This window comes from Vicia villosa, linkage group LG5 (genome assembly GCF_029867415.1).
Source record: "Vicia villosa cultivar HV-30 ecotype Madison, WI linkage group LG5, Vvil1.0, whole genome shotgun sequence".
Classification (NCBI taxonomy): Eukaryota; Viridiplantae; Streptophyta; class Magnoliopsida; order Fabales; family Fabaceae; genus Vicia; species Vicia villosa.
The window spans coordinates 59168205-59194296 of NC_081184.1; the positions used below are offsets into that span (position 1 = coordinate 59168205).

The 26092-nt window shown below is 37.0% G+C and overlaps 1 protein-coding gene and 1 pseudogene across 1 annotated transcript; both read left to right on the forward strand.

Annotated features, from left to right (window-relative positions):
• The first annotated feature begins 2890 nt into the window (after positions 1–2890).
• On the forward strand, positions 2891–4247 carry LOC131604711 (sugar transport protein 7-like; annotated as a pseudogene).
• A 1489-nt stretch (positions 4248–5736) lies between these two features.
• LOC131601687 (tetraspanin-19-like) lies at positions 5737–21393 on the forward strand. Its single transcript, XM_058873555.1, has 6 exons — positions 5737–6113; positions 8671–8770; positions 14229–14309; positions 14457–14561; positions 20780–20959; positions 21059–21393. The coding sequence occupies exons 1-6, from the start codon at positions 5944–5946 to the stop codon at positions 21068–21070; spliced, it is 648 nt and encodes a 215-aa protein (XP_058729538.1). The 5' UTR covers positions 5737–5943; the 3' UTR covers positions 21071–21393.
• The last annotated feature ends 4699 nt before the right edge of the window (positions 21394–26092 follow it).

The window sequence follows — 26092 nt, forward strand, 5'->3', positions numbered from 1 at the left end:
GCAAATGTCATATTTTTAGTAGTGACTTGTACTTCAATTTGATGTCTCTCCTTGTTCTCTGGTCATTAACATCATACAACATTTTGTATTGACAATTAGATTTATGTTATTTTTTATTACATGCTCGCATTAAGACCACTATTTGAATGGTAATTGATAATAATTCGACTTGATATGTTTCTTGCTATTTCATTGATTAATTTATGTGTATGCTAGATATGGTATAATATGCATATGTATACTATTTGGGCCTAGGCCAGTCAGTGTAAGGAATTGGCAAGTGTTATTGACTTCATTTTTATGAATAAATCAATGGAGCATAGTTATAGATATAGATTACAACGTGTTTTATTCTTGGGGAGTTTTAGTATGTTGATGATCACCGAGCTGGTAAAATTGTTGTGGAGTTTAATAGAAGATTGAACAAGTACGGTATTCTTAGTTCTCGTTTTGATGTCGGTGTTACAAAAATTAAGAGATGGATTGCTAGGCTCCTTTCTTCAACACATGTCAGTTAAAAAGCCTTTACTTTTGACTCTTTCATAAAATACTACGAAGTAGTTTGATAGTTTAATTTTGTTACTATTTTAACCACATAATCTCTGATCAATTTCGGTTAATTTATTGCTATTTAATATTTTCAAATATGAGCTCAGTTTAATATCTGGTACCTGAAATACCTTTATGTTAGGTTTAGTAGCATTGAAATCTTGGTTGGTTTTGTAGAGGGTTGATTAGAACTTTTAGAAATAACTCAGTATGAGGTTAGCTACTCAATTGTTTCATACTTCTTTAGCTTTTTGTTGCAGAGCTACTCACATATTTTTCTATGCTGACCTTTGTGATCATTATTAATCACGAGTTGAACCTTTTCCTTATTCTTAAATACAGGGAAAAATCATGTTGCAATCACTGCTTGTGCTACTAGTTCACATTCTCTATTAATGTTTCAACGAGAATGATTCGATTCAAGGATGTAGATGTTATGATGACTGAACATACTGAGTCAAGCATTGGTGCATTATCAATTGCAGGATTCTACAAGTAAATTATAGCCAACATTATATGTTTTATGTTAGTGCCAACCACCATATTAGTTCTATATCCTTTGTTCCTTTGAATTTTGCATCAAAGATATAACTGATTAGATAAAACTGACTTGGTTAGGTTTGGCTTAAACTTTTGAAAGACTAGTGCCTTGCATTTGCTTGTTGGGGTAGAAGACTTGGTTGTGTACTTAGGATGAAGTTTTTCTGGTGAGGAGAAGAAGGTAGTTCAAGATGAAACTTCAACCTCACTCATTACCAAATGAAAGTTGGTCGCAGATATGAGTCTTGATTTTACATTTGTTGAACTAGTGTATAAGGCATTTTTCTTTTCTTTTTTTTATATATTATGTTCCATTATAGTTAGTATCAAGCTACTCAGGTTGTGAAAGGGATGTAATAGCAGTAATAGTTGTTGTTACTATTAGTATTGTTTAAATTATAAGATGTTTTCGGTGCCATGATTTTGGCTTTTTTTTTTATAAGCTATTCTATGTTGGTTAGTTTTTTTTATAAAATTAATATATTTAGCGGGGGTTACAAACCTCCTTAATTTGTTTCAAAATTAAATGTAAAATAATAACGACAACTAGAAACCGTCATGAAAAGCATTGAAATCAAAACACATGATAAAATTCACGACAGTTTGAAACTGTCGCAAATAACTATTTAAGGCGGTTCGCTACCTGTCGCAAAAAATAACGACAGTTGGAATGGCGGTTTTAACAACCATCGCAATACAGCCTGGCGACACACGTTTCCGCGACATCATCATAACCGTCGAGACCTGTAAATTGCGACGGTTTAAACCGTCGTAACTCACCAAAATTAACCGTCGCAACTTGCCAATTTTTATGTAGTGATGCAGTGTAGTTTTCAATGTGGGACTAATGCAAACATGTAGTGTAGTTCTTCTCTCACATAAATAGAGTAGTATTAAAGAAAACCAGTTGATTTCATGCAGTATTTTTATATAAAGAAACTCAGGTAACAATTTAAATTGCAATTTTTAATCTCACAACACACCATTGTTTAATCTCACACACACCATTGTGTTTCATTATTGCTATAGTATCCTATTTTCACATGCATGCTTTAAGAGGAAGCCATACTGAATTGATGCCATTATTAGTTTTTGGATAAACATGCACTAAACTATTTCTATAGCATTCTAGTTTTTGGTGATTATTTTATCTTTTTTCTATCCATAAACTATAATAATCAAACTTAAACATGAAGGAAAAAAGTAATGAATAAAAACAAGATAGAAATAAAAGGAAAAAACATCAAGCAATAACCAATATGGAATACAGAAGACTGTATATGCAACGACATCTATCAATCTACACTACATATAAGGAAAACCAATTTGGTGATGGATTGCATGCATGTATATCGTAAAATGATGATATGGTGATGTTATGAAGTGCCTTTTGTTGGTCTATGCAGTACATAAAGTAAGAGTTTTTTTTATCGCTGGCAGTGAGGACTGAACCGAGAGCATTCAATTTATGTGTGTTTCATAATTCCAATGTATTTTAAAAATGCAGAGAATGATTAGTTAAATTAAGGGTTAAATATATTAAGCCCCCTGCCATTATAGCGAGTTTTAGTTTACGCCCCCTGAAGTTTTTTTTATTATTAAATGCCCTTTATAAAGTCCAAAACCTGGATTTACCAAACCCTTTTACCACATTTTCTAACTAGGCTTTGACTTGCTGGATGATGTGGCAAAAGGGTTATATAATTGCCCAAAACATCAACAAACATGAAAATAAACCTTAAACTCATGAGTGAAGAAACGTTGGATATAAAAATGGTAACCGCCACCGCCAACACCCACCATGTCACCACCTTCACAGATCATGACTTGCATAAATTCCATTCTCTTTTATGCTCCAGTGCTGTTCCAAAGTATGGGATTCGGCGGACATGCTTCCCTCTACTCCCCAGCTTTGACCGATGGCGTTCTTGCTTGCTTGACCTTCCTTTCCATTGCAGTAGTTGATAGACTGGAAAAGAGAGTTCTTCTCATTAGCGGTGAGATACAAATGATCATATGCCAGGTAAGAAAAATATACTTCTCAAACAAATCCTAATCATATTTTAACAATCCCTACCATTAAGGATCCTCCAAGTATTAAGGATCCTCCAAGTATTAAAAGAGAAAGCCATGTATTTGATCTCTTTAATTTATATTAACGTAATTATTTTGGATGAGATAATAATGTTAAGGTTTGAGGGTGGGATTAATATGTTTTGGAACAAGAAGTCGTACATATATATATATATATATATATATATATATATATATATATATATATATATATATATATATATATATAGAATGTGGCTAGCTTTCCTCTGCATCAAGTTCTAAAATTTGAAATTCTTTTGATATGACTGAGTATTAATTCATATGGTTTGAAACTTGAAGGTTGAAACAATCAAACTTGTTAATTAGGAACAAAAACTAAACTTGAAAACGGTATTGCATTATTATTGTTTGATAAATAATTAAACATTCAAGTATGATATATAAACATTCAAGTATGATATATAAACATTCAACGGAAAATAATTAGTCTAATCTAATGCATGGCAACTTCTTTTAGTTTTGTTTTTTCACATGAACAGACTATAGTTGCAATAATTCTAGGGCTCAAGTTTGGGGAAAACCAGCCACTGTCGAGAGGCTATTCAATATTGGTAGTAGTTGTGGTTTGTCTCTTTGTTGTAGCATTTGGATGGTCGTGGGGGCCTCTTGGATGGACAATTCCAAACGAGATATTTCCGTTGGAATCTCTGCGCATTGAAGTTTGGGATCTTTCTCTTTTTCGTCTGCTGGATTGTCGTCATGACCGTATTTGTTATGCTGTTCTTGCCTGAAACCAAAGGTATTCCCATTGAAGAGATGGCATATATGTGGAAGAAGCATTGGTTCTGGAAACTGATACTACCTGAAGACGAGTTCTAATTCAGTTCAGTTCCTACCATCAAACTTACATTACAGAAATAAATTACATGAATAAAAGATGTTACATCCAAGATCGTCGTCAATGCCCGACGATAAAGGATTTAAATTGGTAATTTGCACAATTTATTTGTAATGAGAGCATCGAGCACAAAAATGTAAAGAAAGATGTGTCTATGTATAAGTTTACATTGAGAACACTTGGGGGGGAGTAAATAATAATTGTAATGCTCAAGTATTCTAAACAAAACTTACTCTTCTAACGCAACCGAAATTCATTGTTTGACTTTCTCAATCTTAGCCCGGAAAGGAATTAAGTTATTGCAAATACGATAAAATAGCTATCTCTTTATATCTCTCTCTTTTTTATCAGTTTTTTCATCAACTTCTTTCTCCTGTCACACCCTATTGAACATAATCAATTGCAGCTGTTACAGTAACAGAAAAGATTAGCAGTCATACCCAAATAGGCATTGAGACAAGCAATACAATTCTAAAACTTAAACTGGGAAACAATTAATGTCTCGAACTCCATGCTTGTGACACCATAAGATAAGATCACTTGAGCAAATTAGAAAAATCGAGCAAGTAAAGAACATATAATAAGACACAAACTTTACTTCACTTGCTAGACCAAAAAACAAAGTTTCACAAATCCAAACCTATTCAACACAATGAAGTATAATAATTGTTCCAAACCTAGTTCATGCTTGCAAAGAGTTGAACTAATTCATAAACCCAAATGTATTACTTTCAAACAATAAAATCACATTCCTGAGAATGATAACCGTGATATTCAATGTATTAATTTTACATTGCCATCAAATGAAAACTCATAATTTTGGTACAAAGTAAAATAGAGAGCTCATATTAACTCGTGTCATAACACCCCTCACTCCTTATCACATTGCCAGGACTCAACTTCTCTCCTCTCTTGAGAACCTTCACCTGACCCATCACAAGATTCAATCCAGGGTGTTTCACAAAATTCTAAAAAAATGGGGAGGAACAAAGAGAAAAGCAATAGCATAATAAAGACTTTGAATATGATATTGGGTTAATATTATTGCCACATCATCCAGCAAGTCAAAGTCCAGTCAGCAAATATGGTAAAAGGGTTTGGTAAATCTAAGTTTTGGGTTTTATAAGGGGCATTTAATAAAAAAAACTTCAGGGGACGTAAACCAAAACTCGCTATAATGGTAGAGAGCTTAATATATTTAACCCTTAAATTAATAATAAAATTAAAAATAATAAAATACAACAATAATCTTGAATGTTACATTTTTCAAAGTGACAATAGAACGTGATTCAAACTTTCATTTGGTGGGTTGGCTTTTTATGTTTCAAGATTAATTTGAATGGAATTAAAATAAAAATAATATAAATATACATTAGTGGAACAATAATAATTACTTGGTGGAATTCCTAATAATTAAGAATAATATTATGATTTAAATTAAATAAAAATTGTTGAAATAAGTTTGGTATTGACAAATCAGTGTCATTTATTTATTGATTGCCATTCAAACCGTCTGAAAATGTTGCATGTACCAATTCTTTATATTATTGATTGTCATTTTAACTTTCAAGTGGCTATGATTTAACGTGTTAAAATATATTATCTTTAAAATTTATTATAAAATAAAAAAGTTCAATTTAAACAAAAATAAAGTTTATATAAATAAAATAAAAATTATAATCAAATCAAATCCGTGCAATGCATTTGCGATAGATCTAATAGCCTTTGAAGGCATTAAAAGTTTAAAACCATAAAATTTGAAATAGAAATAAGAAACATCCTCTTTTTTCTCCTCAAATCGATTGATTTGTTGTTCGAGCCCTAGATTTAAGACTTCTTTCAGCTTAGGGAGCGTCAGATTGTTTATAGTTCTTATACTATCTTCCTTTTTGTGAATTAAAATGGCGAGGGTGATGAGAAGTTGCATACAATCGATATTGAAACTGGTGAACTCGGTGATTGGGATGGCTGGGTTAGCCATGATTCTATACTCTGCTTGGATGATTAGGGTGTGGCAGAGGAAGATGGGTGAACTTCCTTTTGGTCATGATTCTGATTATCCACCTCCCTGGTAACTAAAATCTCTCTCTTCTTTTTTCTTCTTCCTATAGACCTATTTTTTCTTCTTTTTATTAATTAACACCCCTTCAAGTGGAATGGGTATTAATCAATCCAAGTTTGCAAACTAGGGAAGAAAAGTTACCTAAATTCAAGGCCCTAGTAAATAGGAAAAGGTGAGCAAGTACAATCCTTGATGTAACTCAACTGCACCAGTCCTCTTTCTGCGTGATTGCCATTGCCCTGTATGATGCAATGCTTTGAATAAAAAAAAGATAAAATGGTGCAACTTTAGGAATAGAAATTATATTGGTATAAAATTTTCAGGAATAAAGAGAACATTGTGCAACTAGAAGTCATGAGAAAAATGATTGGTGCTAGAATGATTGGTGGTAATATGGATCCATTAGGGAGCTTCATGAAAATAGTTTTGATTTTAGTTAAAGATTGAAGTAAATCCCTAGAAAATCACACATGATCCGTGGGTCTAGGATCAAGTTATTATTACTATTAAGATTTTCAATAGGAGTATCTCGAGAGCTGTTTTAGGAAGTGTTGACATGTTGAACATTGATGAGAGTCTGAGAGGCCTCTGAGGTTTGTTTTGTAGGAGAGCTAGCAGAGATTTCTTTTGATTATGGATGAACACAAGGTTCTCAGTTTCATTGATAAAATCCTCAGCTTGTTCAGAAATAGAATATTCACCATTGTCATCTGAATCATGAGAGCAATTGTTGACATTGGTCTTCTTGAAATATGATGGGAATCATGTTTCTTGAAACATACTTCAATGGTGTGACCTTGCTTCTGGAAGTAGCTGAAACTTTCGATCCTTTTCCATGACCCGTATGAGGTCCTCTACCAATGATGTCTATACCAACACCCTTTGGAGCTCTGAATGAGTAATGTTAGCAACATGTTTACCTTCATCAAGAAAGGTGGAATTCTGGCATTCTTGCTGCACGAGCATGGAGAACACCTTATTGACACAAGGCAAAGGGTCATGAACTTGGGTCATGAACTTGATTTGTGAACAAACATGGGTGTATTGCTCGTTGAGGGATTTGAGGAAACGAATAGCATAGCCCTCTTCACGATAATCCTTATTCTTTGGGAGTAAAGCACATGAACACTTGACATGGAAGGTACAAACAAGGATGAGATGAAAGTTTTCTTGTTCTTCTTGCCATAATTATTGTTAAGAAATGTGGTTTGGCCTAACTCAACCTTACAAAACCGACTTAAACGGGCTAGTAGGGTGAGGATTGCCCCCATACAACTAGAGCGTGGAAATAAATGGTGGGTGACCCGATAGCGGAAACCATAATAGGTAACCCATCGGATCTTAAACGAGGCTCTGATACCATGTTAAGAAATGTGGTTTGGCCTAACTCAACCCTACAAAATCATCTTAAATCGACTAGTAGGGTGAGGATTGTCCCCACTTATAAGTACATGTTTAGGCCATATATTGTCTGATGTGGGACTCTTAACAGTTATTTTTCAGATTGGTGTAGTAAAGGGTAATGGATGGGGCACCTTGTTGAAGAAGGTAGATTTCCTCTTTAAGATCATAATTGCACAAAATATCTCCTTGATGATATTGATCCTTCAATTTTTTCCTAGATTTCTTGAGTTGTGTCCATCCACATCACACTCTGAGCAATTTCCACATCAATTGAATTGGTCATCCAAACACTTATCATTGTAGTGCATCTGACCTAAGAAATTGGTAATCGATCTGAATCTTGTGGACGAATTAGGTTTCCGTCTTATTCTTCAATCTCATAGCCATGAGCATTCATCTTGACCAATAGTTGTACTTGTAGTTTATATTGTTGAGATAATTGCGATGACTCGATTGTCGCTTGGATGCATGAAAAATGGATCAACCATATCCATTTGCTAGCTCCGATTTGATGACGACTAGTTGTTGAAATTGTTGTTTTGTGGTGGTGGAGGGGTTGGGGAAGAAACGATCGAAGGAATGGAGTCAATGCTCTCGGGATGAGATTTCATGGAGGAATTTAGGGAAGAAGTCCGGAGAAGAACTGAGAAAAAGGAAAGGTGATGAATGAAAGAAAAAGAAGCTAATGAATAAAAGAAATTGCAAAGTAAAGATAAAGAATAGTAAAAGAAAAAGGATCCGATTCTAAGGTAACTCATACCATGTAAATAGATGAGCAAATTCAAGATAAAACACATACTCACTAAGAATATGTTTGAATATTTACTCGTTCTCATTGAACTTTCTTATTAAAGTAAAAATACAGTGTGACTCCCATACACTTATAAACAGGGTCATGAATTAGAAAATAATAACTAACTTAACAAACCCATCACTAAATAAGAGAATATAGAGGGTAGATCATAACTACCCTAACAAACCTAACTAACTAAGCCTAAAGTCTAACTAATGTTAACACTTTCAATGTTTGAACATAATGGGGGGTTGATTGTCACCATTCATTATATTCTGCATGTATGTTTCTTTGTGTAACCTTTTTACTCATTATGTTCTGCGTTGATGGATTGTGAATGATTTGGCCTTTTTTTGTTACTGCAATCAGGTTTATCTACACCTTTCTAGGCCTCGGAGTTACATTCTGTGTAATCACTTGTTCGGGTCATGTTGCTGCTGAAACTGCTAACGGCTGTTGCTTGTATTTGGTATCCTTTTATTGAGTCTTCCGCCATATGGGAAGGGTAATAGACCTGTGCAATCTATATCAGATGTCATACCTGTGCAATCTAAGGATATGGCATTTTAGAAATTTAGGCAGGGAAGTAGGCAATAGAAATATATATTATGTAAGATGATCTTCTTATAACTAAGTAATATCTTTTTTTTTGACCGGAAGTAATATCTTAAATCTAATTTAGAGACTTTTATTGCCGTGCATTACATGTACTATAAAGCAAAGATAATCTTAAAGAGGCAATATTTAAGGTTACTAGTATCATGTAATATTTATGTATTGATAGAAAGAGAGAAAGAGATCTTCATTGAGTCTCAACAATTTCTCATTGATTGAAAAGTTAGTTACAAATGATAACTAACTTTCTTTTATAGTACAATAGTGATGACCTGCTGTAGCAGGTTAGAGGCTAATGGTTTTGTAAGCACATCAGCAATTTGATCTGTGCCAGGAATGTGCAGTACAGAGATTTTCTTGGCTAACACTTTCTCTATGATAAAGAACAAGTCAATATCCATATGCTTGGTCTTGGAATGCAGTATGGGATTATGTGCAAGTAGGACAGCAGATAGATTATCACAGAGCACAACAGGGGGCTTGGTGACAATGTGAAGTTCTTGCAGCAAAGTCTGAATCCAAAGCAAGTCAGCAGTTGCAAGAGCAAGGGACCTGTATTCAGATTCTGTACTGGAACGAGCCACAACCAACTGTTTCTTGGACCACCATGTAATGAGATTGTCACCAAAATAGATGGCTGCTTCAGAAGTGCTTCTTCTGTCATCAGGGTCAGAGGCCCAATCAGCATCACAGAAAACCTTCAAAGAAGGAGGAGCAGAGGGAGATAAAGGAGAAAGACACAGTCCATGACTGATGGTGCCCTTCAGGTACCTCAATATTCGTTTGACAACAACCCAGTGTGTTTCCCAGTGTGTTTCCAAAGGGGGAGACATGAATTGACAAACCTTATTAACTGCATAAGCAAGCTCAGGCCTTGTAATTGTGGCATACTGCAGTGCACCCACAACAGACCTGTAGAAAAATGGATCAGATAAAGCAGCAGATCCAGTTTTAGTGAGTTTGCATGTGGATTGCATAGGAGTGTTCACTGCAAAAGCTTCTAACATGTTTGTTCTTTGGAGCAAGTCTCTGATATACTTGGGCTGAGTGAGGAGCAGTGAGCCATTAGCTGCAAGTTTCACCTCAATACCAAGAAAGTAGTCCAAGTCACCCAGGAATTTAAGAGAAAAAGCCTCATTTAGCTTGGACACATTAGAGGAAATGAGAGCTTCTGAGCTACCAGTGATAATTATATCATCTACATATACAAGAAGGTAGATGGTATGACCATTGGCCAAGTAAGTAAACAGAAACGGGTCACACTTACTAGGCTGAAACTTGAGAGTGAGGAGAGCCTGTTGAAGCTTCTCAAACCATTGCTTAGGAGCCTGCTTTAGCCCATAGATGACTTTGTTTAACTTGCACACAAGAGTAGAGTCTTTATCTGCAAACCCCTGAGGCTGCTGCATGTAAACCTCTTCATCCAACACTCCATTGAGGAATGCATTGTTAACATCTAGCTGCTTGATAGGCCACTGATGAGTGAGAGCAATGGTGAGGATAAGCCTTACTGTGACTGGTTTAACCACAGGAGAGAAGGTTTCTGTGAAGTCAAAGCCCTACTGCTGGTGAAAACCTTTAGCCACCAATCTGGCTTTGAACTTATTAACACTCCCATCAGGATTTTCTTTCACCCTGAAAACCCACTTACACCCTATAGCCTTTCTATTAGTGGGTAGTGGCACAAGAGACCAAGTCTTATTAGCAATAAGAGCATCAAATTCTGCTTGCATAGTAGAGTGCCAATGAGGAGTGGAGAAGGCTTGCTTGACTGTTTTTGGCTCAGTATGGACCAAAGAAGTTTAGGTTGCAATCTAGGTTGAATGAAACCTGACTTGGCCCTAGTTGTCATGCTATGCTGATTGACAGGAACAAAGGGAGCAGGAACAGCTAGAGGAGGAATAGACATAGGGCTATCAGAGGAAGAAGAAGACTGAGAAGGAGGGCTGCTGCTGGAAGTAGCAGAACTGGGTGGAGACTGACTTTCAGGGGAAGAAGGAGTAGATGACTGCCCTACAGAGATAGACTTAGTGGACTCAACAGAGGACTCAGATGAGGGAACAGAAGATGCACAGTTGGGCAAGGAAGCATCTAGAGTGGGTGTAGAGTAATGAAAAGGAAGAGCAGAGAGTAACTCCAGTGGGAGCAGAAACTGTAGGTGCAGACTTAGGAAATAGCTCATGAAAAGGAAACCTAGATTCATTAAAGACAACATCCTTGGAGATGTATAATCTGCCAGTGGAAGACAAACACCTATATCCTTTGTGAGAGGGAGAATAGCCAAGGAAGAGACACTCTTGAGACCTAAAATCCAACTTGTGAGTGTTGTAAGGCCTTAGCAAGGGAAAGCATGAACAACCAAAGACCTTAAGAAACTTATAGTCAGGAGACACATGAAAAAGAAGCTGAAAAGGGACCTGAAAGTTGAGGCAGAAGGCAGCCTGTTTATAAGATATACAACAGTGGTGAAGGCTTAATCCCAATAGGAAATAGGAATAGAAGCTTGACTGAGGAGAGTGAGGCCAAGATCAACTATATGCCTATGTTTTCTCTCCACAACACCATTTTGATAGTGAGTGTGTGGGAAAATCAACCTATGCACAATACCCAACTCAGTTAGATAGTTGGTAAAAGGCCTAAATTCACCTCCCCAATCAGATTGAACAGTTTTAATAGGATGACCAAGTTGTAGTTCAACCATAGCTTTGAATTGTTTGAAAATAGGTAAAGCTTCAGACTTAGATTTGAGCTAATAAATCCAGGTAAATTTAGAATAAGCATCAACAAAAGAAATGTAATAGTTATAGCCCATAGCAGAAGGACCAGGGGAAGGCCCCCATAGGTCACTGTAAACAAGCTCAAGAGGTGTTGTGTGAGGCAGTAGAGTGTAAACGATGTGCTTTACCCATACAACAAGCAGTACAAAATAAAGAATGATCTTTATTAGAAAAGAGAATATTACAACTCTGGAGAACAAGTTTCAAAGTTTGTAGATTAGGATGACCTAACCTAAGATGCCACACATTAGGCAAACTAGATTCTATGCTAGAAGAATTAGCACTAGGTACATCAGATTTATTTGCTGAAAAAAAGGGAAGAAGACTAGCTGACTTGGCAGAGTTGGACAGTTGGACATTTGGAAACTCATAGAGACCATCACTTCCAACAAAACCTTGAAGAAGAACATCATTGGTAACCTGAGATTTAACATAACATGTGTCAGCATTGAACAAAAAATACACATTGTTATCTCTACAAAATTTACTAACACTCATGAGATTTTTAGTGATAGAAGGGACAAGTAACAGATTCTTGAGTGTTAGAGGTGTGTGTGGCTGATAAGGAGAAGAAAAAGTGCTAGAGCCAGCTGATTGGATAGGCAAACCTTGTCCATTCCCTATGAAGATCTGTTCATGTCCTTCAAAGGGAGTTAACTGCTGCAGGTTTTTGGCATCACTAGTGACATGGTAAGAGGCTCCTGAATCAGGAAACCAACCTGAGGAACTGGAAGGAGCAGCATTAGCAACAAATGTGCTAGGTGCATGCATGATAGGAGCAGCCATTTTAGCAGGTCCAGGAGCTCTAGTCCACACATGTGGAGCCTGAGTTGCCCAAGCAACAGTTGCAGCTGGAGTATAGTAAGTGCCAGACATAGGATATTGCTGAGACTGCTGAGCTTGAGGATTGCCACCAGAATTCGTATGCTGAAACTGCTGATTATACCTATGCCAACAATACAAAGCACTGTGACCTATTTTGAAGCAAACCTGACACTGCACATTAGAATTACGTCCACCACGACCTCTGCTATATCTGCCACCTCCTCTACCAGCTCTACCACCTCTGAAACTGTTGTAATCTGGTTCTGTAGAGGCAGGAGGTTGAGATTGAGGAGCTTCAACACTGACAACAGCAGTGGAATCAGTGGAGGCAGGAGCTTCAGGTGGAACCTGAGTGAGATTCAAAGTAGCAACATCTGAAACCTTCTTGAACTTGGATAACCTAAGTTCATGAGCAACAAGAAGAATTTCAACCTCATCAATGTCCATAACTCCAAACTTACTTCCAATAACAGAGACAACCGGTGCAAATTCAGATGGAAGACCTTCAAGAATGACATCTATGTGATGTGAGACGGGAAGAGAGTCACCAATCGAAGCAAGAGAATCCACGATCATGCGAATCTTGAGAAGATAATCCTGAACAGAGAGAGATTCAAGCTTCATTGCACGAAGTTCAACACGTAACTGACGCGCACGAGCACGCGTTTGCTTTTGAAAATACTGAAAGAGACGATCCCAAAGTTCATGTGCGTGAGTGCAACCTAGCACTCGAGAAAGGATCTCACTCGATAACGTGGATTGCAACCACGAGAGGAGCATTTGGTCCTTCTGAAGCCACGCAGAGTATGCAGGATTCTCAGATCCAGAATTGCGAGCTTCATCATCAACAAACCGAGGAGGAACACGCGTGCAAACGACGAACTCAGTGAGTCCATGCGCGTTGATGAACGGTTCAACCTGTTGCCTCCATAGATGAAAGTTCTTCTCATCCAGTTTTTGCGAAAGCTTGAGCGCAAAATTGAAACGGCAAAGATCATCAGTACCGACCGGTGCACTCTTCGCCGGTGGTGGATCTTCGCGATCGGAAGCGGAGCTAGCGGTGGAAGGCGACGACGCCATGGCCAAGGAACGAAAAAGCTACGACTTAGTCTACTGATACCATGATAGAAAGATTTTACATATGTATGAAAAGATTTTACATATTTCGTGATCCCTTGTGCTGTATATTTTAGTTCTTTTCAATTGATTTCACTTTACTTAAGTATGAAATTGATTTTCAGTGCTTAAACTTAAATTTTTGCATTGGAGCAACTTCCCTTTAACAACAAATTATTTCATTGTGTGGCCATGATAGAGACCTGAGTATGAGAGATATAAAAAAAAGGGCTATTGTTGTAATAAAGAGTATGGTTAGGTTATATGGTAAATAATGAGTGGGGTAGGCTTCTTAGTTGGCAAGTTTGTTATGCCTCTATAGTAGTATATAGAGTGAGATGAGGGAGGGTGGAAATCATCATGGAAGAATATAGTTTGTTATGAACAGTTGGCTTCATGCCTCTGTAGGAGCTTTGCTCTGTGGGCATTAGGATATTCATCCTCTTGCATTTACCTTTCAATTTCAGAAATAATACACTATTTTTCATATTTGTGCATTTTAATCCATTTCTTCTATATTCTTTAAGTTGCGGATTTTCGGGTTCGCAACAGGCCATTACGGCATTAGAGCCATGTGACCTTGACTGCTTTCAGTATATGGTGTTTGTGGTTTTGCTTCTCATGCTGGAGGCTGCAGTTTCTATTGATGTATTTCTAAACCGGGATTGGAAGGAGGTATGTTATATGTAAAAACTCTTTGTGAGTGACTCAGTGGTGCTCTTTGTTAGATTAATAATTTCATAGTGCTCTCTCCAATCCATATGACATATTATATAGGTTAAGCCATGGTCTGATCCATTTTAACTTTGAAATCTGAATCAGGACTTCCCTAAGGACCCCTCAGGGAATTTTGACCAGTTCAAGAATTTCATCAAAACAAACTATAATTTGTGCAAATGGATAGGCCTATCGCTTGTTTCTGTACAGGTAATTCACCCTCCCTCTTCTTCTGGATTTTATACAGTACTTTTGCCGGAAATCTCTTCTTCACATTGTCATGATTTGCAGTGTCTTTTAGTATGCATTTATTTAATAAGAGCAATTTGCATCAATTCTTTAGTTATTAGTAATCTGGATACATATTCCATGGGTAATGATCACATACAGTTATGGTAATGATTGGAATATGTTAGACCTCTTATTTAAATGTGTATAAGATAAAAGGACTAAACAGATGTTTTAGGAAAGTTACTGCTAGTTACGAGTCAATTACTTTAGAGGATAGTGACTGCATAATGGGGTGTTACTGCAGTGAGCAATAATTAATTATGTAATTATTTATGTCCATTCAGTTTTCGGTGGTGTGTAATTATAAAAGGCAGACACTGAACAGAGGGAGTTTTATCAGAAAGTTATTGAGTGGTTTTTGGGAGAGACCCAACTCTCGAACATTTGGAAGGGAGAGATCCAAGACTCTCGAATTCTTGGAAGGAACCAAACTAGTCCCTGTCATTCTGTTATGTGTTATTTCTTGTACTGAAATTCTGTAATTTTATTTTATAAAGACCCAGTTTCTATCAAAATTATCAACTGGTATTAGAGCAGTTTTCTTCCCGGACTGCTTTATGGTTTCTACGTGAGGGGAAATGGAGGCCAGATTTGAAATTCTCGAATGTGGATTTGAAATGTTGTTAGCAATGAAAGAAACAATGGAGAAACAGTGTGAAGAAAACCGTGTGGAGCGAAAGGAGATTAGTCAACAAATGACGGAATTAGTCGAAACTGTTCGTTGCATGAGGCGCCAAAGTCCAGCAGGTTCACGACACAGCGAGGACCAAACGGATGAAGAGGATGTGTTTGTGAATCACTGACATCCACGGTCCCGCAAAGAAAGATGGCAAAAATTTCCAAATTTTGAAGGTACTGATGAATACAGTTGGTTGAACCGTGTCGAGCGTTATTTTGACCTGAAGTGAGTGGATGAAACAGAGATGGTAGCCATGGAGGTCAAAGCACTTGCATGGTATCAATGGTGGGAGGTGTCCTCACCAAAATTAACTTGGGAGGAATTCAAAACAGCCATCCTTAAACGTTTTCAACTCTTAATGATCCAAAGTCCCTTTGAATTGTTGCTGAGTCTCAATCAAACAGGAACAGTGGAAGAATATAGAGAGCAATTTGAGCTATATGCAGGTCCCCTGAAAAGTGAGCCGTCTTACTTAAAAAAGAATTTTTACGAATGGACTCAAAGATGTGATAAGGGCTGAACTAAAGCTTCTTCCAGTTGAAAGATTATCTGAATTAATGGATCATGCACAAAGGGTTGATGAGAAAAATAACTTGTTAAATAAAGGGAATGGTGGTGAACAAATTCTGCTCGTGAAGTGACCTTCCAAAACTACGACAATAGCAGGAATGTAACATGTGATCCAGGAAATGAAAGTCATGCACAGACTATATTCACTGCTGCAAGTTCCACAGGTGAGGCAAATCGGTCACAGCTAAACTCTTTTTTCAAAAGGAGATGCTTTAGAAGGTTGATAGATGCAAAACTGCAAGATAAATCACGTAAGGGACTATGTTTACGATGTGATGAGAAGTTTAGCCCTGGACATGTATGTGCAAACAAAAATTTCAAGTCTTGCTATTGAAGGAAAATATGGAAGATGAAAACTATGGTGAGAAACCCAAAGAGGTGGCTGAATTCAAGTTTTGGGACCCTGGTGGACACTTGGGTATCCCTTCGCCTTGAGGACCAGGTGAATCTTTAGGGGGAGTATTGTTACCTCTTATTTAATTTATAAGATGAAAGGACTAAACTGATTATATCAGTTTTAGGAAAGTTACTGCTAGTTATGACTCATGAGTCAATTACTTTAGGGGATAGTGACTGCATAATGGGGTGTTAATGCTGTGAGCAGTAATTAATTTTGTAATTATTTATGTCCATTCAGTTTAGGTAGCGTGTAATTATAAAAGGGAGACACTAAACAGAGGGTGTTTTATCAGAAAGTTATTGAGTGGTTATCGGGAGACCCAATTCTCAAACGTTTGGGAAGGGAGAGATCCAAGACTCTCAAATTCTTGGAAGGAACCAAACTAGTCCCTGTCATTCTGTTTATGTGTTGTTTTTCTGTACTGAAATTCTGTAATTTTATTTTATAAAGAACCAGTTTCTATCATAATATTATTGATGAAAAGGAATGATCAGGTTCTGTAAAACAAGGATCTAATACAGGAAGAAAAATACAGATAGAGAATAACAGAATATCAGTGAGAAGATGTAACTAATCACCAATTGCCCAAAGTCCCTCACTAGCTTACATGTTTGTTATATAAACCATCTAGCCTAGTGTTCGTTACACGTGTCCTGCATCGTTTCCTCCCTCCCTCTATGTTAATTGGAGCTACATTTCTGAGTTACCCTTCTTTTCCTTGCTTCCCAATATATCCTTTATAGCAAAGCTTCCCCCTTTGAACTCAACCTTGTCTGGGGGGAGTATTGAATTAAAGCTGGAGCTTCTCTGCCATACAGGGCCTTGAAAGGAGTCATTCCTGCACTTTTATGGAACACTGTATTAGACCAGTATTCAGCCAGAGGTAATATCGTATTCCATCCCTTTGGGCTCTGAAATGTAAAGCACCTTAAGTACATTTCCAGACACTTGTTGAGGGCCTCTGATTGGCCATCAGTTTCTGGATGATATGCTGTGCTCATGGCTAATGATGTCCCTTGAAGTTTAAACAATTTTTGCCAAAACCCTCTTGTAAAAACCTTATCTCTATCTAACACTTGTTGAGGGCCACTGTTTGGCCATCCATTTGTGGATGGTATGTTGTGCTCGTGGCTAAGGATTTCAGTTGAAGTTTAGACAAGTTTTGCCCAAACTACTTGTGAAAACCTGATAGGATCAATTTAGCATCAAAATGAATGAAACAGTAGAAAATAGAAGTGTCACGGAAGAAGGATATTATATTGATTGAACCAATTAGAATCTAGATGATTCTAATTAAGAAAATTAGTACAATTCAGGGAAAATTAATGCAGAAAACAGTAAAGATAGCTAGGATATTCGAGACAACTAGAGTCTCCCATGAGTAGTATGAATATGAACTACGCGAGAAAATTCCTGAATCCTGGATCTGACCAATTCCCCTGCTGCTAGAAATAGCCTCAGATCTAATTTCTCTCTCCTCCTGTGCCACCTGTCCTAAGTCATGCATTTCAGCAATAGTTAGTTAGGATTTTGAGTGTGTGCAGGTGATTCTTTGTGGCCCCACTGCCTGCTCCACTTCCTGTGGCCTCCACCCCTATATTCTCTAATCTCTGGTATATGTTTTAGCAAAACTATCAAAACCTTATCTGTATCTAACACTAGACTTTGTGTAATTTAGCAATGTTTGTCATGAAAGCTTCTGCCACAGATTTACTAGTATAATCAGCTTTTTGTGCCACAAAATAGCTGTATTTGGTCAATCTATCTATATGACCACCATGATCACTGTAAACCCAATGTAGTTGGTCAATCTATCTATATGACCACCATGATAACTGTAAACCCCAAGGCATTGGTAAACCGGTGATGAAGTTCATTGCAAAATCTTCCCGGACCTGATTTGGAATTGGTAGTGGTTGTAGAGTGTTATCAAATATCCGCCATGGTGGCACTATGGTGGATGTACATGGCGGTTTTTGGGCTCTCCACAATGGTAAATATTGGCCGATGTTGCCGGTGTTTCCGCAATAATCCGCAATAACGGCGCCGCAAATAGGCCGGTATGGCGGGATTTTTGCTCTTCGCCGTTGACAACGCTGGCAGTAATCCAGCTGGTATTATGTTGATTGTCATAGCTTGCTGACATATGGTACATTGCTGCTCATTCCTTAACATCTTCTCTCATCTTTTTCCAATAAAATTATGCCTCTATGCGTGCTAGTGTTCTGGTGATTCCTGCATGGCCACACCTATGTGTGATGTGTGATATTCTGCCAATATTTTATGGATCAATTCTGGATTGTTTGAAATTACCAGATTATCTTTCCACAATAGCAACCCATCTCTAACAGAATACATCTTATCTGTTCCTCCCTACTGCTGACAGGAACTTATTATGTGTTTTATTAGCTCTGTATCTTCCTGCAAGGCAACTTGTAATTCTTGCAGAAACTGAATTTTGGATACTGACCAGGCTAACATAAACATTCTTGACCATGCATCAGTAGGTATATTGTTAAGAGTCCCACATCGGACAATATATGGCATGAACATGTCCTTATAAGTGGGAGCAATCCTCACCCTACAAGCCGGTTTTGTAGGGTTGAGTTAGGCCTAACCACACTTCTTAACATATATTATCTTTACCTGGTTTATATTCAACCTGGAAATCAAATCCTATAAACTTATGTAGCCAGGCCTGTTGTTCTGGTGTTTTGAGAGATTGGTCAAGCAAGCTTCTCAAACTTTTGTGGTCTGTTTTGATCACAAACTTAGCCCCAACAAGTAATGCCTAAATTTGGCCAGTGCTTCAGTAATTGCTAATAATTCTATGATTTAAGTTGGTTGCTTTTGTCTTCTCAGTGATAATTTCTTTGAGAAATATCAAATATGCAATCAGGTGGCCTTGTTGTCCCAACACTGCTCATACTTCTGTACCCAAAGCATCTGTTTCTAGGTGAAATGGCTTTGTGAAATCAAGTAAAGGAAGCAATGGTGCAGTGGTGATTGCTTGCTTGAACTGGTGAAATGATGTTTCAGCTTCTGGGTTCCAAAACAAATGCATCCTTTTTCAACAGATCAGTCATAGGACCTGCAATTTTAGCATAGGCTTTGTTGATTTGGGATTGGGTCAGATCTGTATGTATTTGGGCCATATTTTGGTTGGTAGTTACTCTGGGTGTTTGGGATTTTGTATGGGCTTTGAGTGTAATTTGGTTTGGTTTGGGTGTCATATTTTTCTTTCAAAAGCTTAGCCAGTGCAAACGCTTTGGAAATGGTGGTTAGGGAGAGGGCTAGAACGTTCCTTCAAATGTTAGATTGGGATCCACTCAAGAAGCAATCTAAGAAGGCTTTTGTACTCACTCCATACATCCTGTTTGCCAGTGTGTTGAACTCTTTGTAGTATTCACCCACTGAACCCACTTGATTCAACTTACAGAGAGCTGTTCTTTGACACTCGTATGCCGACGGGCCAAAATCTAGCTCCAACGCGCTCGTAAATTCTTGCCATGAGCGAAAAGGATGCGAGTGTTGAATCATTTGGTACCGCGGCACCATATCATGGTCCATGTGCACAGATGAAATTACCAAAGGTGTGTTGTGATAATCGAAAAAATTGTTCCCCTTTAAAAATCCAGTTCAGCATGTTTTTTTCCGTAAAATCTTGGAAAATCTAGTTTCACAGATCTTACCTGAAATGGTTGCTTGTTCGAGTTCATCACACCATGGGAAGACTCCTGGATGAGTGCATCGAGAGCTTCATAAATGAGATTGAAACACTCGGTATTGGTGCCTTCTGCACTCCTGAACTGTGGTAGCGTCTCTGACGTGATCTGATCGATGGCTTCGGCGTTGCATTGAATGTCGTTTTGGAGCTCCTTGTGAGAGGATTGTTGTCTGCCATGGTGTTAGTGAAAACACCAAATCTAATGATCACACACAGTTATGGTAATGATTAGAAAATCGTTGATGAAAATGAATGATCGACTTCCATTAATGAAGGATGTGACTAATAGAATATCAGGGAGAGGATGTGACTAATAACCAATAGAATATCAGGGAGAGGATGTGACTAATCACCAATTGCCCAAAGTCCCTCACTAGCTCTCATGTTTGTTATATAACCATCTAGCCTAGTGTTGACTACACGTGTCTTGCTTCTTTTCCTCACTCCCTCCAAGTTAGCTGGAGCTGCATTTGCCGAGTCACCCTTCTTTTCCTTGCTTCCCAATATATACCTTTTGTAACACCATGATTGTGAGATTGATTTAATATGAACATATTCCATACATAATTAGTAAAACAATGGGAACTGGTACACTGTTTCTTCAACCATTTGTTCTGTTAATGCATCACATGAGCATATTTCTTCATTTGCTTATTTGTGCTGACTACTGCTGGTTTTTAAAGTTGAGGATGAAGTTACTTTTAGAATTTGGAATTTTGTTTAATGAAAGATGAACTAATGCTTGTACCCTTCACTACCAGGGATTCTCTCTATTATTGGCAATGATACTCAAAGCTCTCGGGCCACATCAATATTATGACAGTGATGACGAATATGCTCCTGACAGGGTGCCACTCTTGAAGAATGCTCCACCTCCATATGTTGAACAAGGATATGGGTATGGGCCAAAAAATGATGCATGGATTGGGGTTAACAACAAGGTAAAATAATTTTGGGACTCCTGCTCAGGATTTTCTGTCAAAAGTTGGCACTTATTTATACTTGACTCTTAAATGAAAATTTTCTTCTTTCTTAATCAGACAAATAGGTAAGGCCGAAGGTTTCACTTGAACCTCTCGACGTTTGGAGCCAAAGGAGAAAGACAAGGGTAACATGATTCCTTTAGAGGATCTGTTGGCTGGAGATGGATTAGCTATTGAATTAATGGCCATGGGTGTAACATATGCTTACTCAGTGACTCTTCTTGGTCTGTTACACCTAACTCGTGCAGTCGTGAGCAAATATATGCATTGTCTGATTCATGTTTGTAAATGATATATAAATCCTGATCTCTTGACCAACCCTTGCATCTTCTGTTGAAAGAATCTCACTAAGTTGCGTCAATAGATATCAAATCAATATTTATTTTGGTTAATATGGTTACTTATCCTTTTTGGATGCAAAATGAAATTTGATCTCTAGAGCATCTACACTGGGTGAGTGAACTTACATTTCATTATTTAAGCAAATGGAGAAGAAAATATTTTGAACAGGAAATCATGTATCCCGTTTGGGAGAATTTATCTTGCCACCCTCCATTTTCTATTATATACATGCCATCCCTAAAGTAGGACGTTTTTACCAAATTATCCTGTAAAATACCGGAAATTTTGTTGGATTTACCAATTTACTGTGCTTGATGCTACATATTGGAAATTTAAAATTTTCGGTACCGAATATTTCAAATTTCTGGTATGTAGCAGCAGTTAAAATTAATACCAGAAATTTGAAATATCGGGTATATGAAAAAATACCGGATATTTCAAATTTTCGGTGTGACTTCAGTTCATAAAATTTAAAGAAATTTTCAGTAGACACCGTAAATTTGAAATTTCCGGTATTAGTTTTCTACCGGAAGTTCGTAAAATTTTTGGGACGGGGTAATGGATTTTGGAAAGTTAGCGGAATTTTTAAAATTTCCAGTAAATTGAACTGGATATATTGAAATTTCCGGTAAATGGATACCAGAATTTTGTAAAAAACAAAGAATTTCCGATATCGGCCTAAAAGAGGTACCAAAAATTTGCTCCACGGTAATGAAAATTTGCTTTTTGATGATTTTGAGAACTGTAATTTTTTCCAAAAAAGATAAAGTTTTGAGTAAATAATGTCAGAAATATTTTGAGAATAATGTAAAATATGGGGTGTATGTTAGGTATAACTTGGGGTAGCAAGCAAAATGAAGTCTTGGTACTACTATCAGTTAATATGACATGGGTCAAAAAATTGCCAATGTTAATGAACTCTAGGGGTGTGTTCATTTTAACCGGATAAGGGGATATCCACATCCATATCTGTATCCGGCTACAAATAGATCTGATAGATTTATTCTAGTTTTACCTCGTCCTTTTCTTGTTTTTTTTTTTTGATATCCTTTACCTAAACTATAACTCACCGTAAAATGTGACTAATAAATCAAGAAAATCTCAAATTTTTTCTTCCAAAAAAATAATCTCAAAGCTTTGATACACTCATATTTGCTAAGTTGATCTCTCCATCTTCTACACTCTCTAAAACCCTACATATCCTAAAGAAAATGAAAGCCTGATCACAAATTCTCTGGACAAATTTTCTTTCCACCATTGCTATATGGGACACACCTTTGAAATTTGAAAATGTTTTTGGGTGAATTCAGAGATGCATCTTCGAACACACAAAATTCTAATTTTTGGCAAAATTTAATTCGGAGATGCATCTCTGAATATACCACTAGGGTAAATTCGCATATAACATCTCCGAAGTAACCTTTTTCACTTTGATTTTTTTTAACTACTCAGTGATATTTTCGGAGATATATATCTAAAAATGTCGAGCGAGAAATTGACTATATGCATGATCGATCATCTTCCTCACTCTTCAAACTATCCTAACTCCTCTTTAACCAATGAACCCTTAAAACTCATTCTTAATTAACTTTTAGATTTCAAACCAGATTTCTTGCATTTTATCACACCAAAGGGAGCATAATGTAAGCTACAATTTAAGGTAAAATTCCCTCATTTAATTCATCATTGCTTGCATTGATCTTCATTTTTTTTTTTGAAAAAAATGTTCACTTGGTCCGGATATACATATTCGAACTCACCAACATTATTTCAGATATGTATATTCGATTTAGTCTGTTACTGGTTTTTGAGCTTTTTCCTGTTTTGGTTCTTATTAGATATGGTTCATTCAGATATATTTCTCAAAGTTGTTGTACGTAACGATGTAAAAAAGGATTAAGCGACGAATAATGTTAAACCAATTGAACTTATGCATGATGTTAAACCAGAAAAGTGAAGCATGATGTTAAACCGATAGAGACTTTGGTCAATGTTTCATAAATGAACAATTGTATAATGCTCGCGAACATATGCTTAAATGGGCCCGCATGGTAGTTAGGAATGTGGGGTTTGGCATTGTAATTAGAAGGTCCGACAATGGTTCAAATAGAAGGCAAGCATTTGTAACCATGAGATGCGAGAGAAGTGGTACGTATGTTCCCTCGATTCGGAAGTTGAAACATGATGACATCGGAATGAGAAAGTGTGGTTGTCCGTTTAAACTACGCGGCTATTGTAGTGTCAATGAGATGTGGAAATTTAACGTGCTTTATGGAATACATAACCATGAATTGCAAGCAAAGCTAGTCGGTCATCCCATCGTATGTCATCTTAAATCAGAGGAGAAGGAAATTGTTTCGAACATGTCTTTAATCAGAGTGACGCCGAAAAACATACTTGCAGATTTTAAACAGAAACACCCAGAAAGTGTTTCAAATATCAAGCAAGTATACAATCAACATCATCGAAACAACATATGTGATGATAAATTCATTGTTCATGACAGTTTCCGGATTCATCCCGAAATAATCAAAGTTGTTCCACACATTTCCTAATGTCATCATTATTGATGCAAATTACAAGACCACTAAGTATAGGTTTTTGCTTGAAATTGTTGTTGTTACTTCTACGGAGAAGAATTTTTCAGTGGGATTTGCATTTTTGGAATCCAAAAAAAAGAGGTCAACGTTTGTTAGCTGGAGATTTCGATTCTGAAGCTGGGTAATCTGAAGTGGTATTCGAAGTGTTATGGAAATTGGTGTGAAAGAAGTTATTTCGTGTTAATAGTCTTCGAAAGGAATAATACTTATGTCGAAGTATAAGCTTAGAAGAATCCTTGAAATATTTATAAGTACACTTTTGATAACAACGTTCGCCTAAACTCGAAGCCTCAAGCGGGTAATATTCGAACTAGTATAAATAGAAGTCTAAATGTTTAAATTTAGTGTGTTTAAATTGATATAAAAAAATTCACAAAATTACTCAAAGTACCAGCGTAAGAGAAACGAGTCTTTGCTAAAACAACATATGTATGAAGAACACCATATTTACCTTTCATGTTATTAATTCAATGCAAGTCACATTTATGTCGAAAGTTATTTTGTCATTATCTTTACATTTACAAATTCATTTCATTTAAGTTATTTATTTACTGTAATTTAAGTTAGAAATCACTACATTTAGTCTATTTACATTTTTTGTCATTTAGTTTCCAGTCAAATTTACATCTCATTTCACCGTCTTTACTTTCAAAATCCTTTACCTTAATGTTTTATTCTTTTACTTTCATAGCAAGTTTTATAGATTTTGTCAAAGTCTTTATATTTCTTTATTTTATGGTTCATTGTCGAGCTTTAGTTATTACAAAGTCATTCATCATCATACAGAAAAATCATTTGAATATAAGATTAAAACCATGAGTCGGATTATAATAACACTAGCATTCGAGACACATGTCCTAGAATCAATCTAGTCAATCCTGTAAGTTACCAAAGTTTATACTCTTGGAAGACTAGCGGCTGTTTGTCAAAAATCACTGGTAAACAAATTGGCACACCTGGTGGGACGGTGTCAAAGAGTGTGTTCGTATTACTTTCAGTTTATAATCTTTCGATTCAGGATTATCTGGTTGTTAAGGGCGTGAGTTTGTCTTTACCATTGTTGTATGAACCTTAGAAGTGGAAATATAACCACCAATAATCAACCAATACCCAAAAGAAAGTACAACAAAAAGATGGTTAATAATGCCAGCAATGCGGGGGATCAAAATCCTCCATAAGGAACGAGAAGAGTCGCCGCAACTTCGACAGACGCGACAAATGCGATCCCAACTTCCCAGACCACTCAAGCATCCACTGGTTCCATGGCCACTAATAATTCGACCTCTTCTATTCCTGTTAATAGTTCGACTACGGTTCCTCCATTTACGAGTGTAGCCGGAGGCCCATCGAATACCCATGATGGCGTTGTTTTGTCATATCTAGGAAACCAAAATGTCCAGAATGTTTCGACACCCAGGCCACCAGGATTCGAACAACAGAGAACTTGGAGAGAACAACCATATGGGATGCCAACATCTTTTATGTCTGGATTACACAACACTATGTCCACATACACTCACCCTAATATGTCCACTTTTTCGCCAATACAAAATTTAGGATCTGGGATGAACAACTTAGGACAGAGTATCCAAAATCCAGGTTTTATTCCCCCATTAACAACAAATAGTCAGATAGCTTTTCGACAACAAATGAATGCTAGTAACCATAATATGGTAGGAATCGTTGCTAGAGAAATGAATACTATTTTCTCTCCCTTAATCCAAAATGTTAATAGGACTAACCAAGATAATGCCCAAACATACCAACAAGTGTCTGCACAAATGGGACGTATAGAAGATTTTCTAGGATCCCCTCTAACTTCTGTTCGACGTAGGACCAACCAGGCTATAACCCAGGAGGAAAAAACAACTGTAAACCAAACTCGACCACCTAGACAAGGGCCTGGAAAAAGAGTCTTGGGGGCAGGAATAGAACAACAAGCCCAGGGAATCGCTACCACTCGACAGGAAGTTCCTGATGAACAACCTGGGAGAGTCATGATGGTTAATAGAAACCAAGATGCAGACGAAGTAATCCATCGGGTTAGGCAAAAGAACCGGATGGAGACTAATTTGACCACTATGATAGAAAGGATCATGGCCCAGAACGGTTTGAACACCGGACTTCGAAGGCCAAATTATACATCCCC

Excerpts from the sequence above, each read along its gene's own strand:
- LOC131601687 (XM_058873555.1), top strand. The coding sequence starts at position 5,944 with ATGGCGAGGGTGATGAGAAGTTGCATACAATCGATATTGAAACTGGTG. Across the intron at positions 6,114-8,670 it reads TCTGATTATCCACCTCCCTG|GTTTATCTACACCTTTCTAG; the intron begins GTAACTAAAATC and ends TACTGCAATCAG. Across the intron at positions 8,771-14,228 it reads ACGGCTGTTGCTTGTATTTG|TATATGGTGTTTGTGGTTTT; the intron begins GTATCCTTTTAT and ends GACTGCTTTCAG.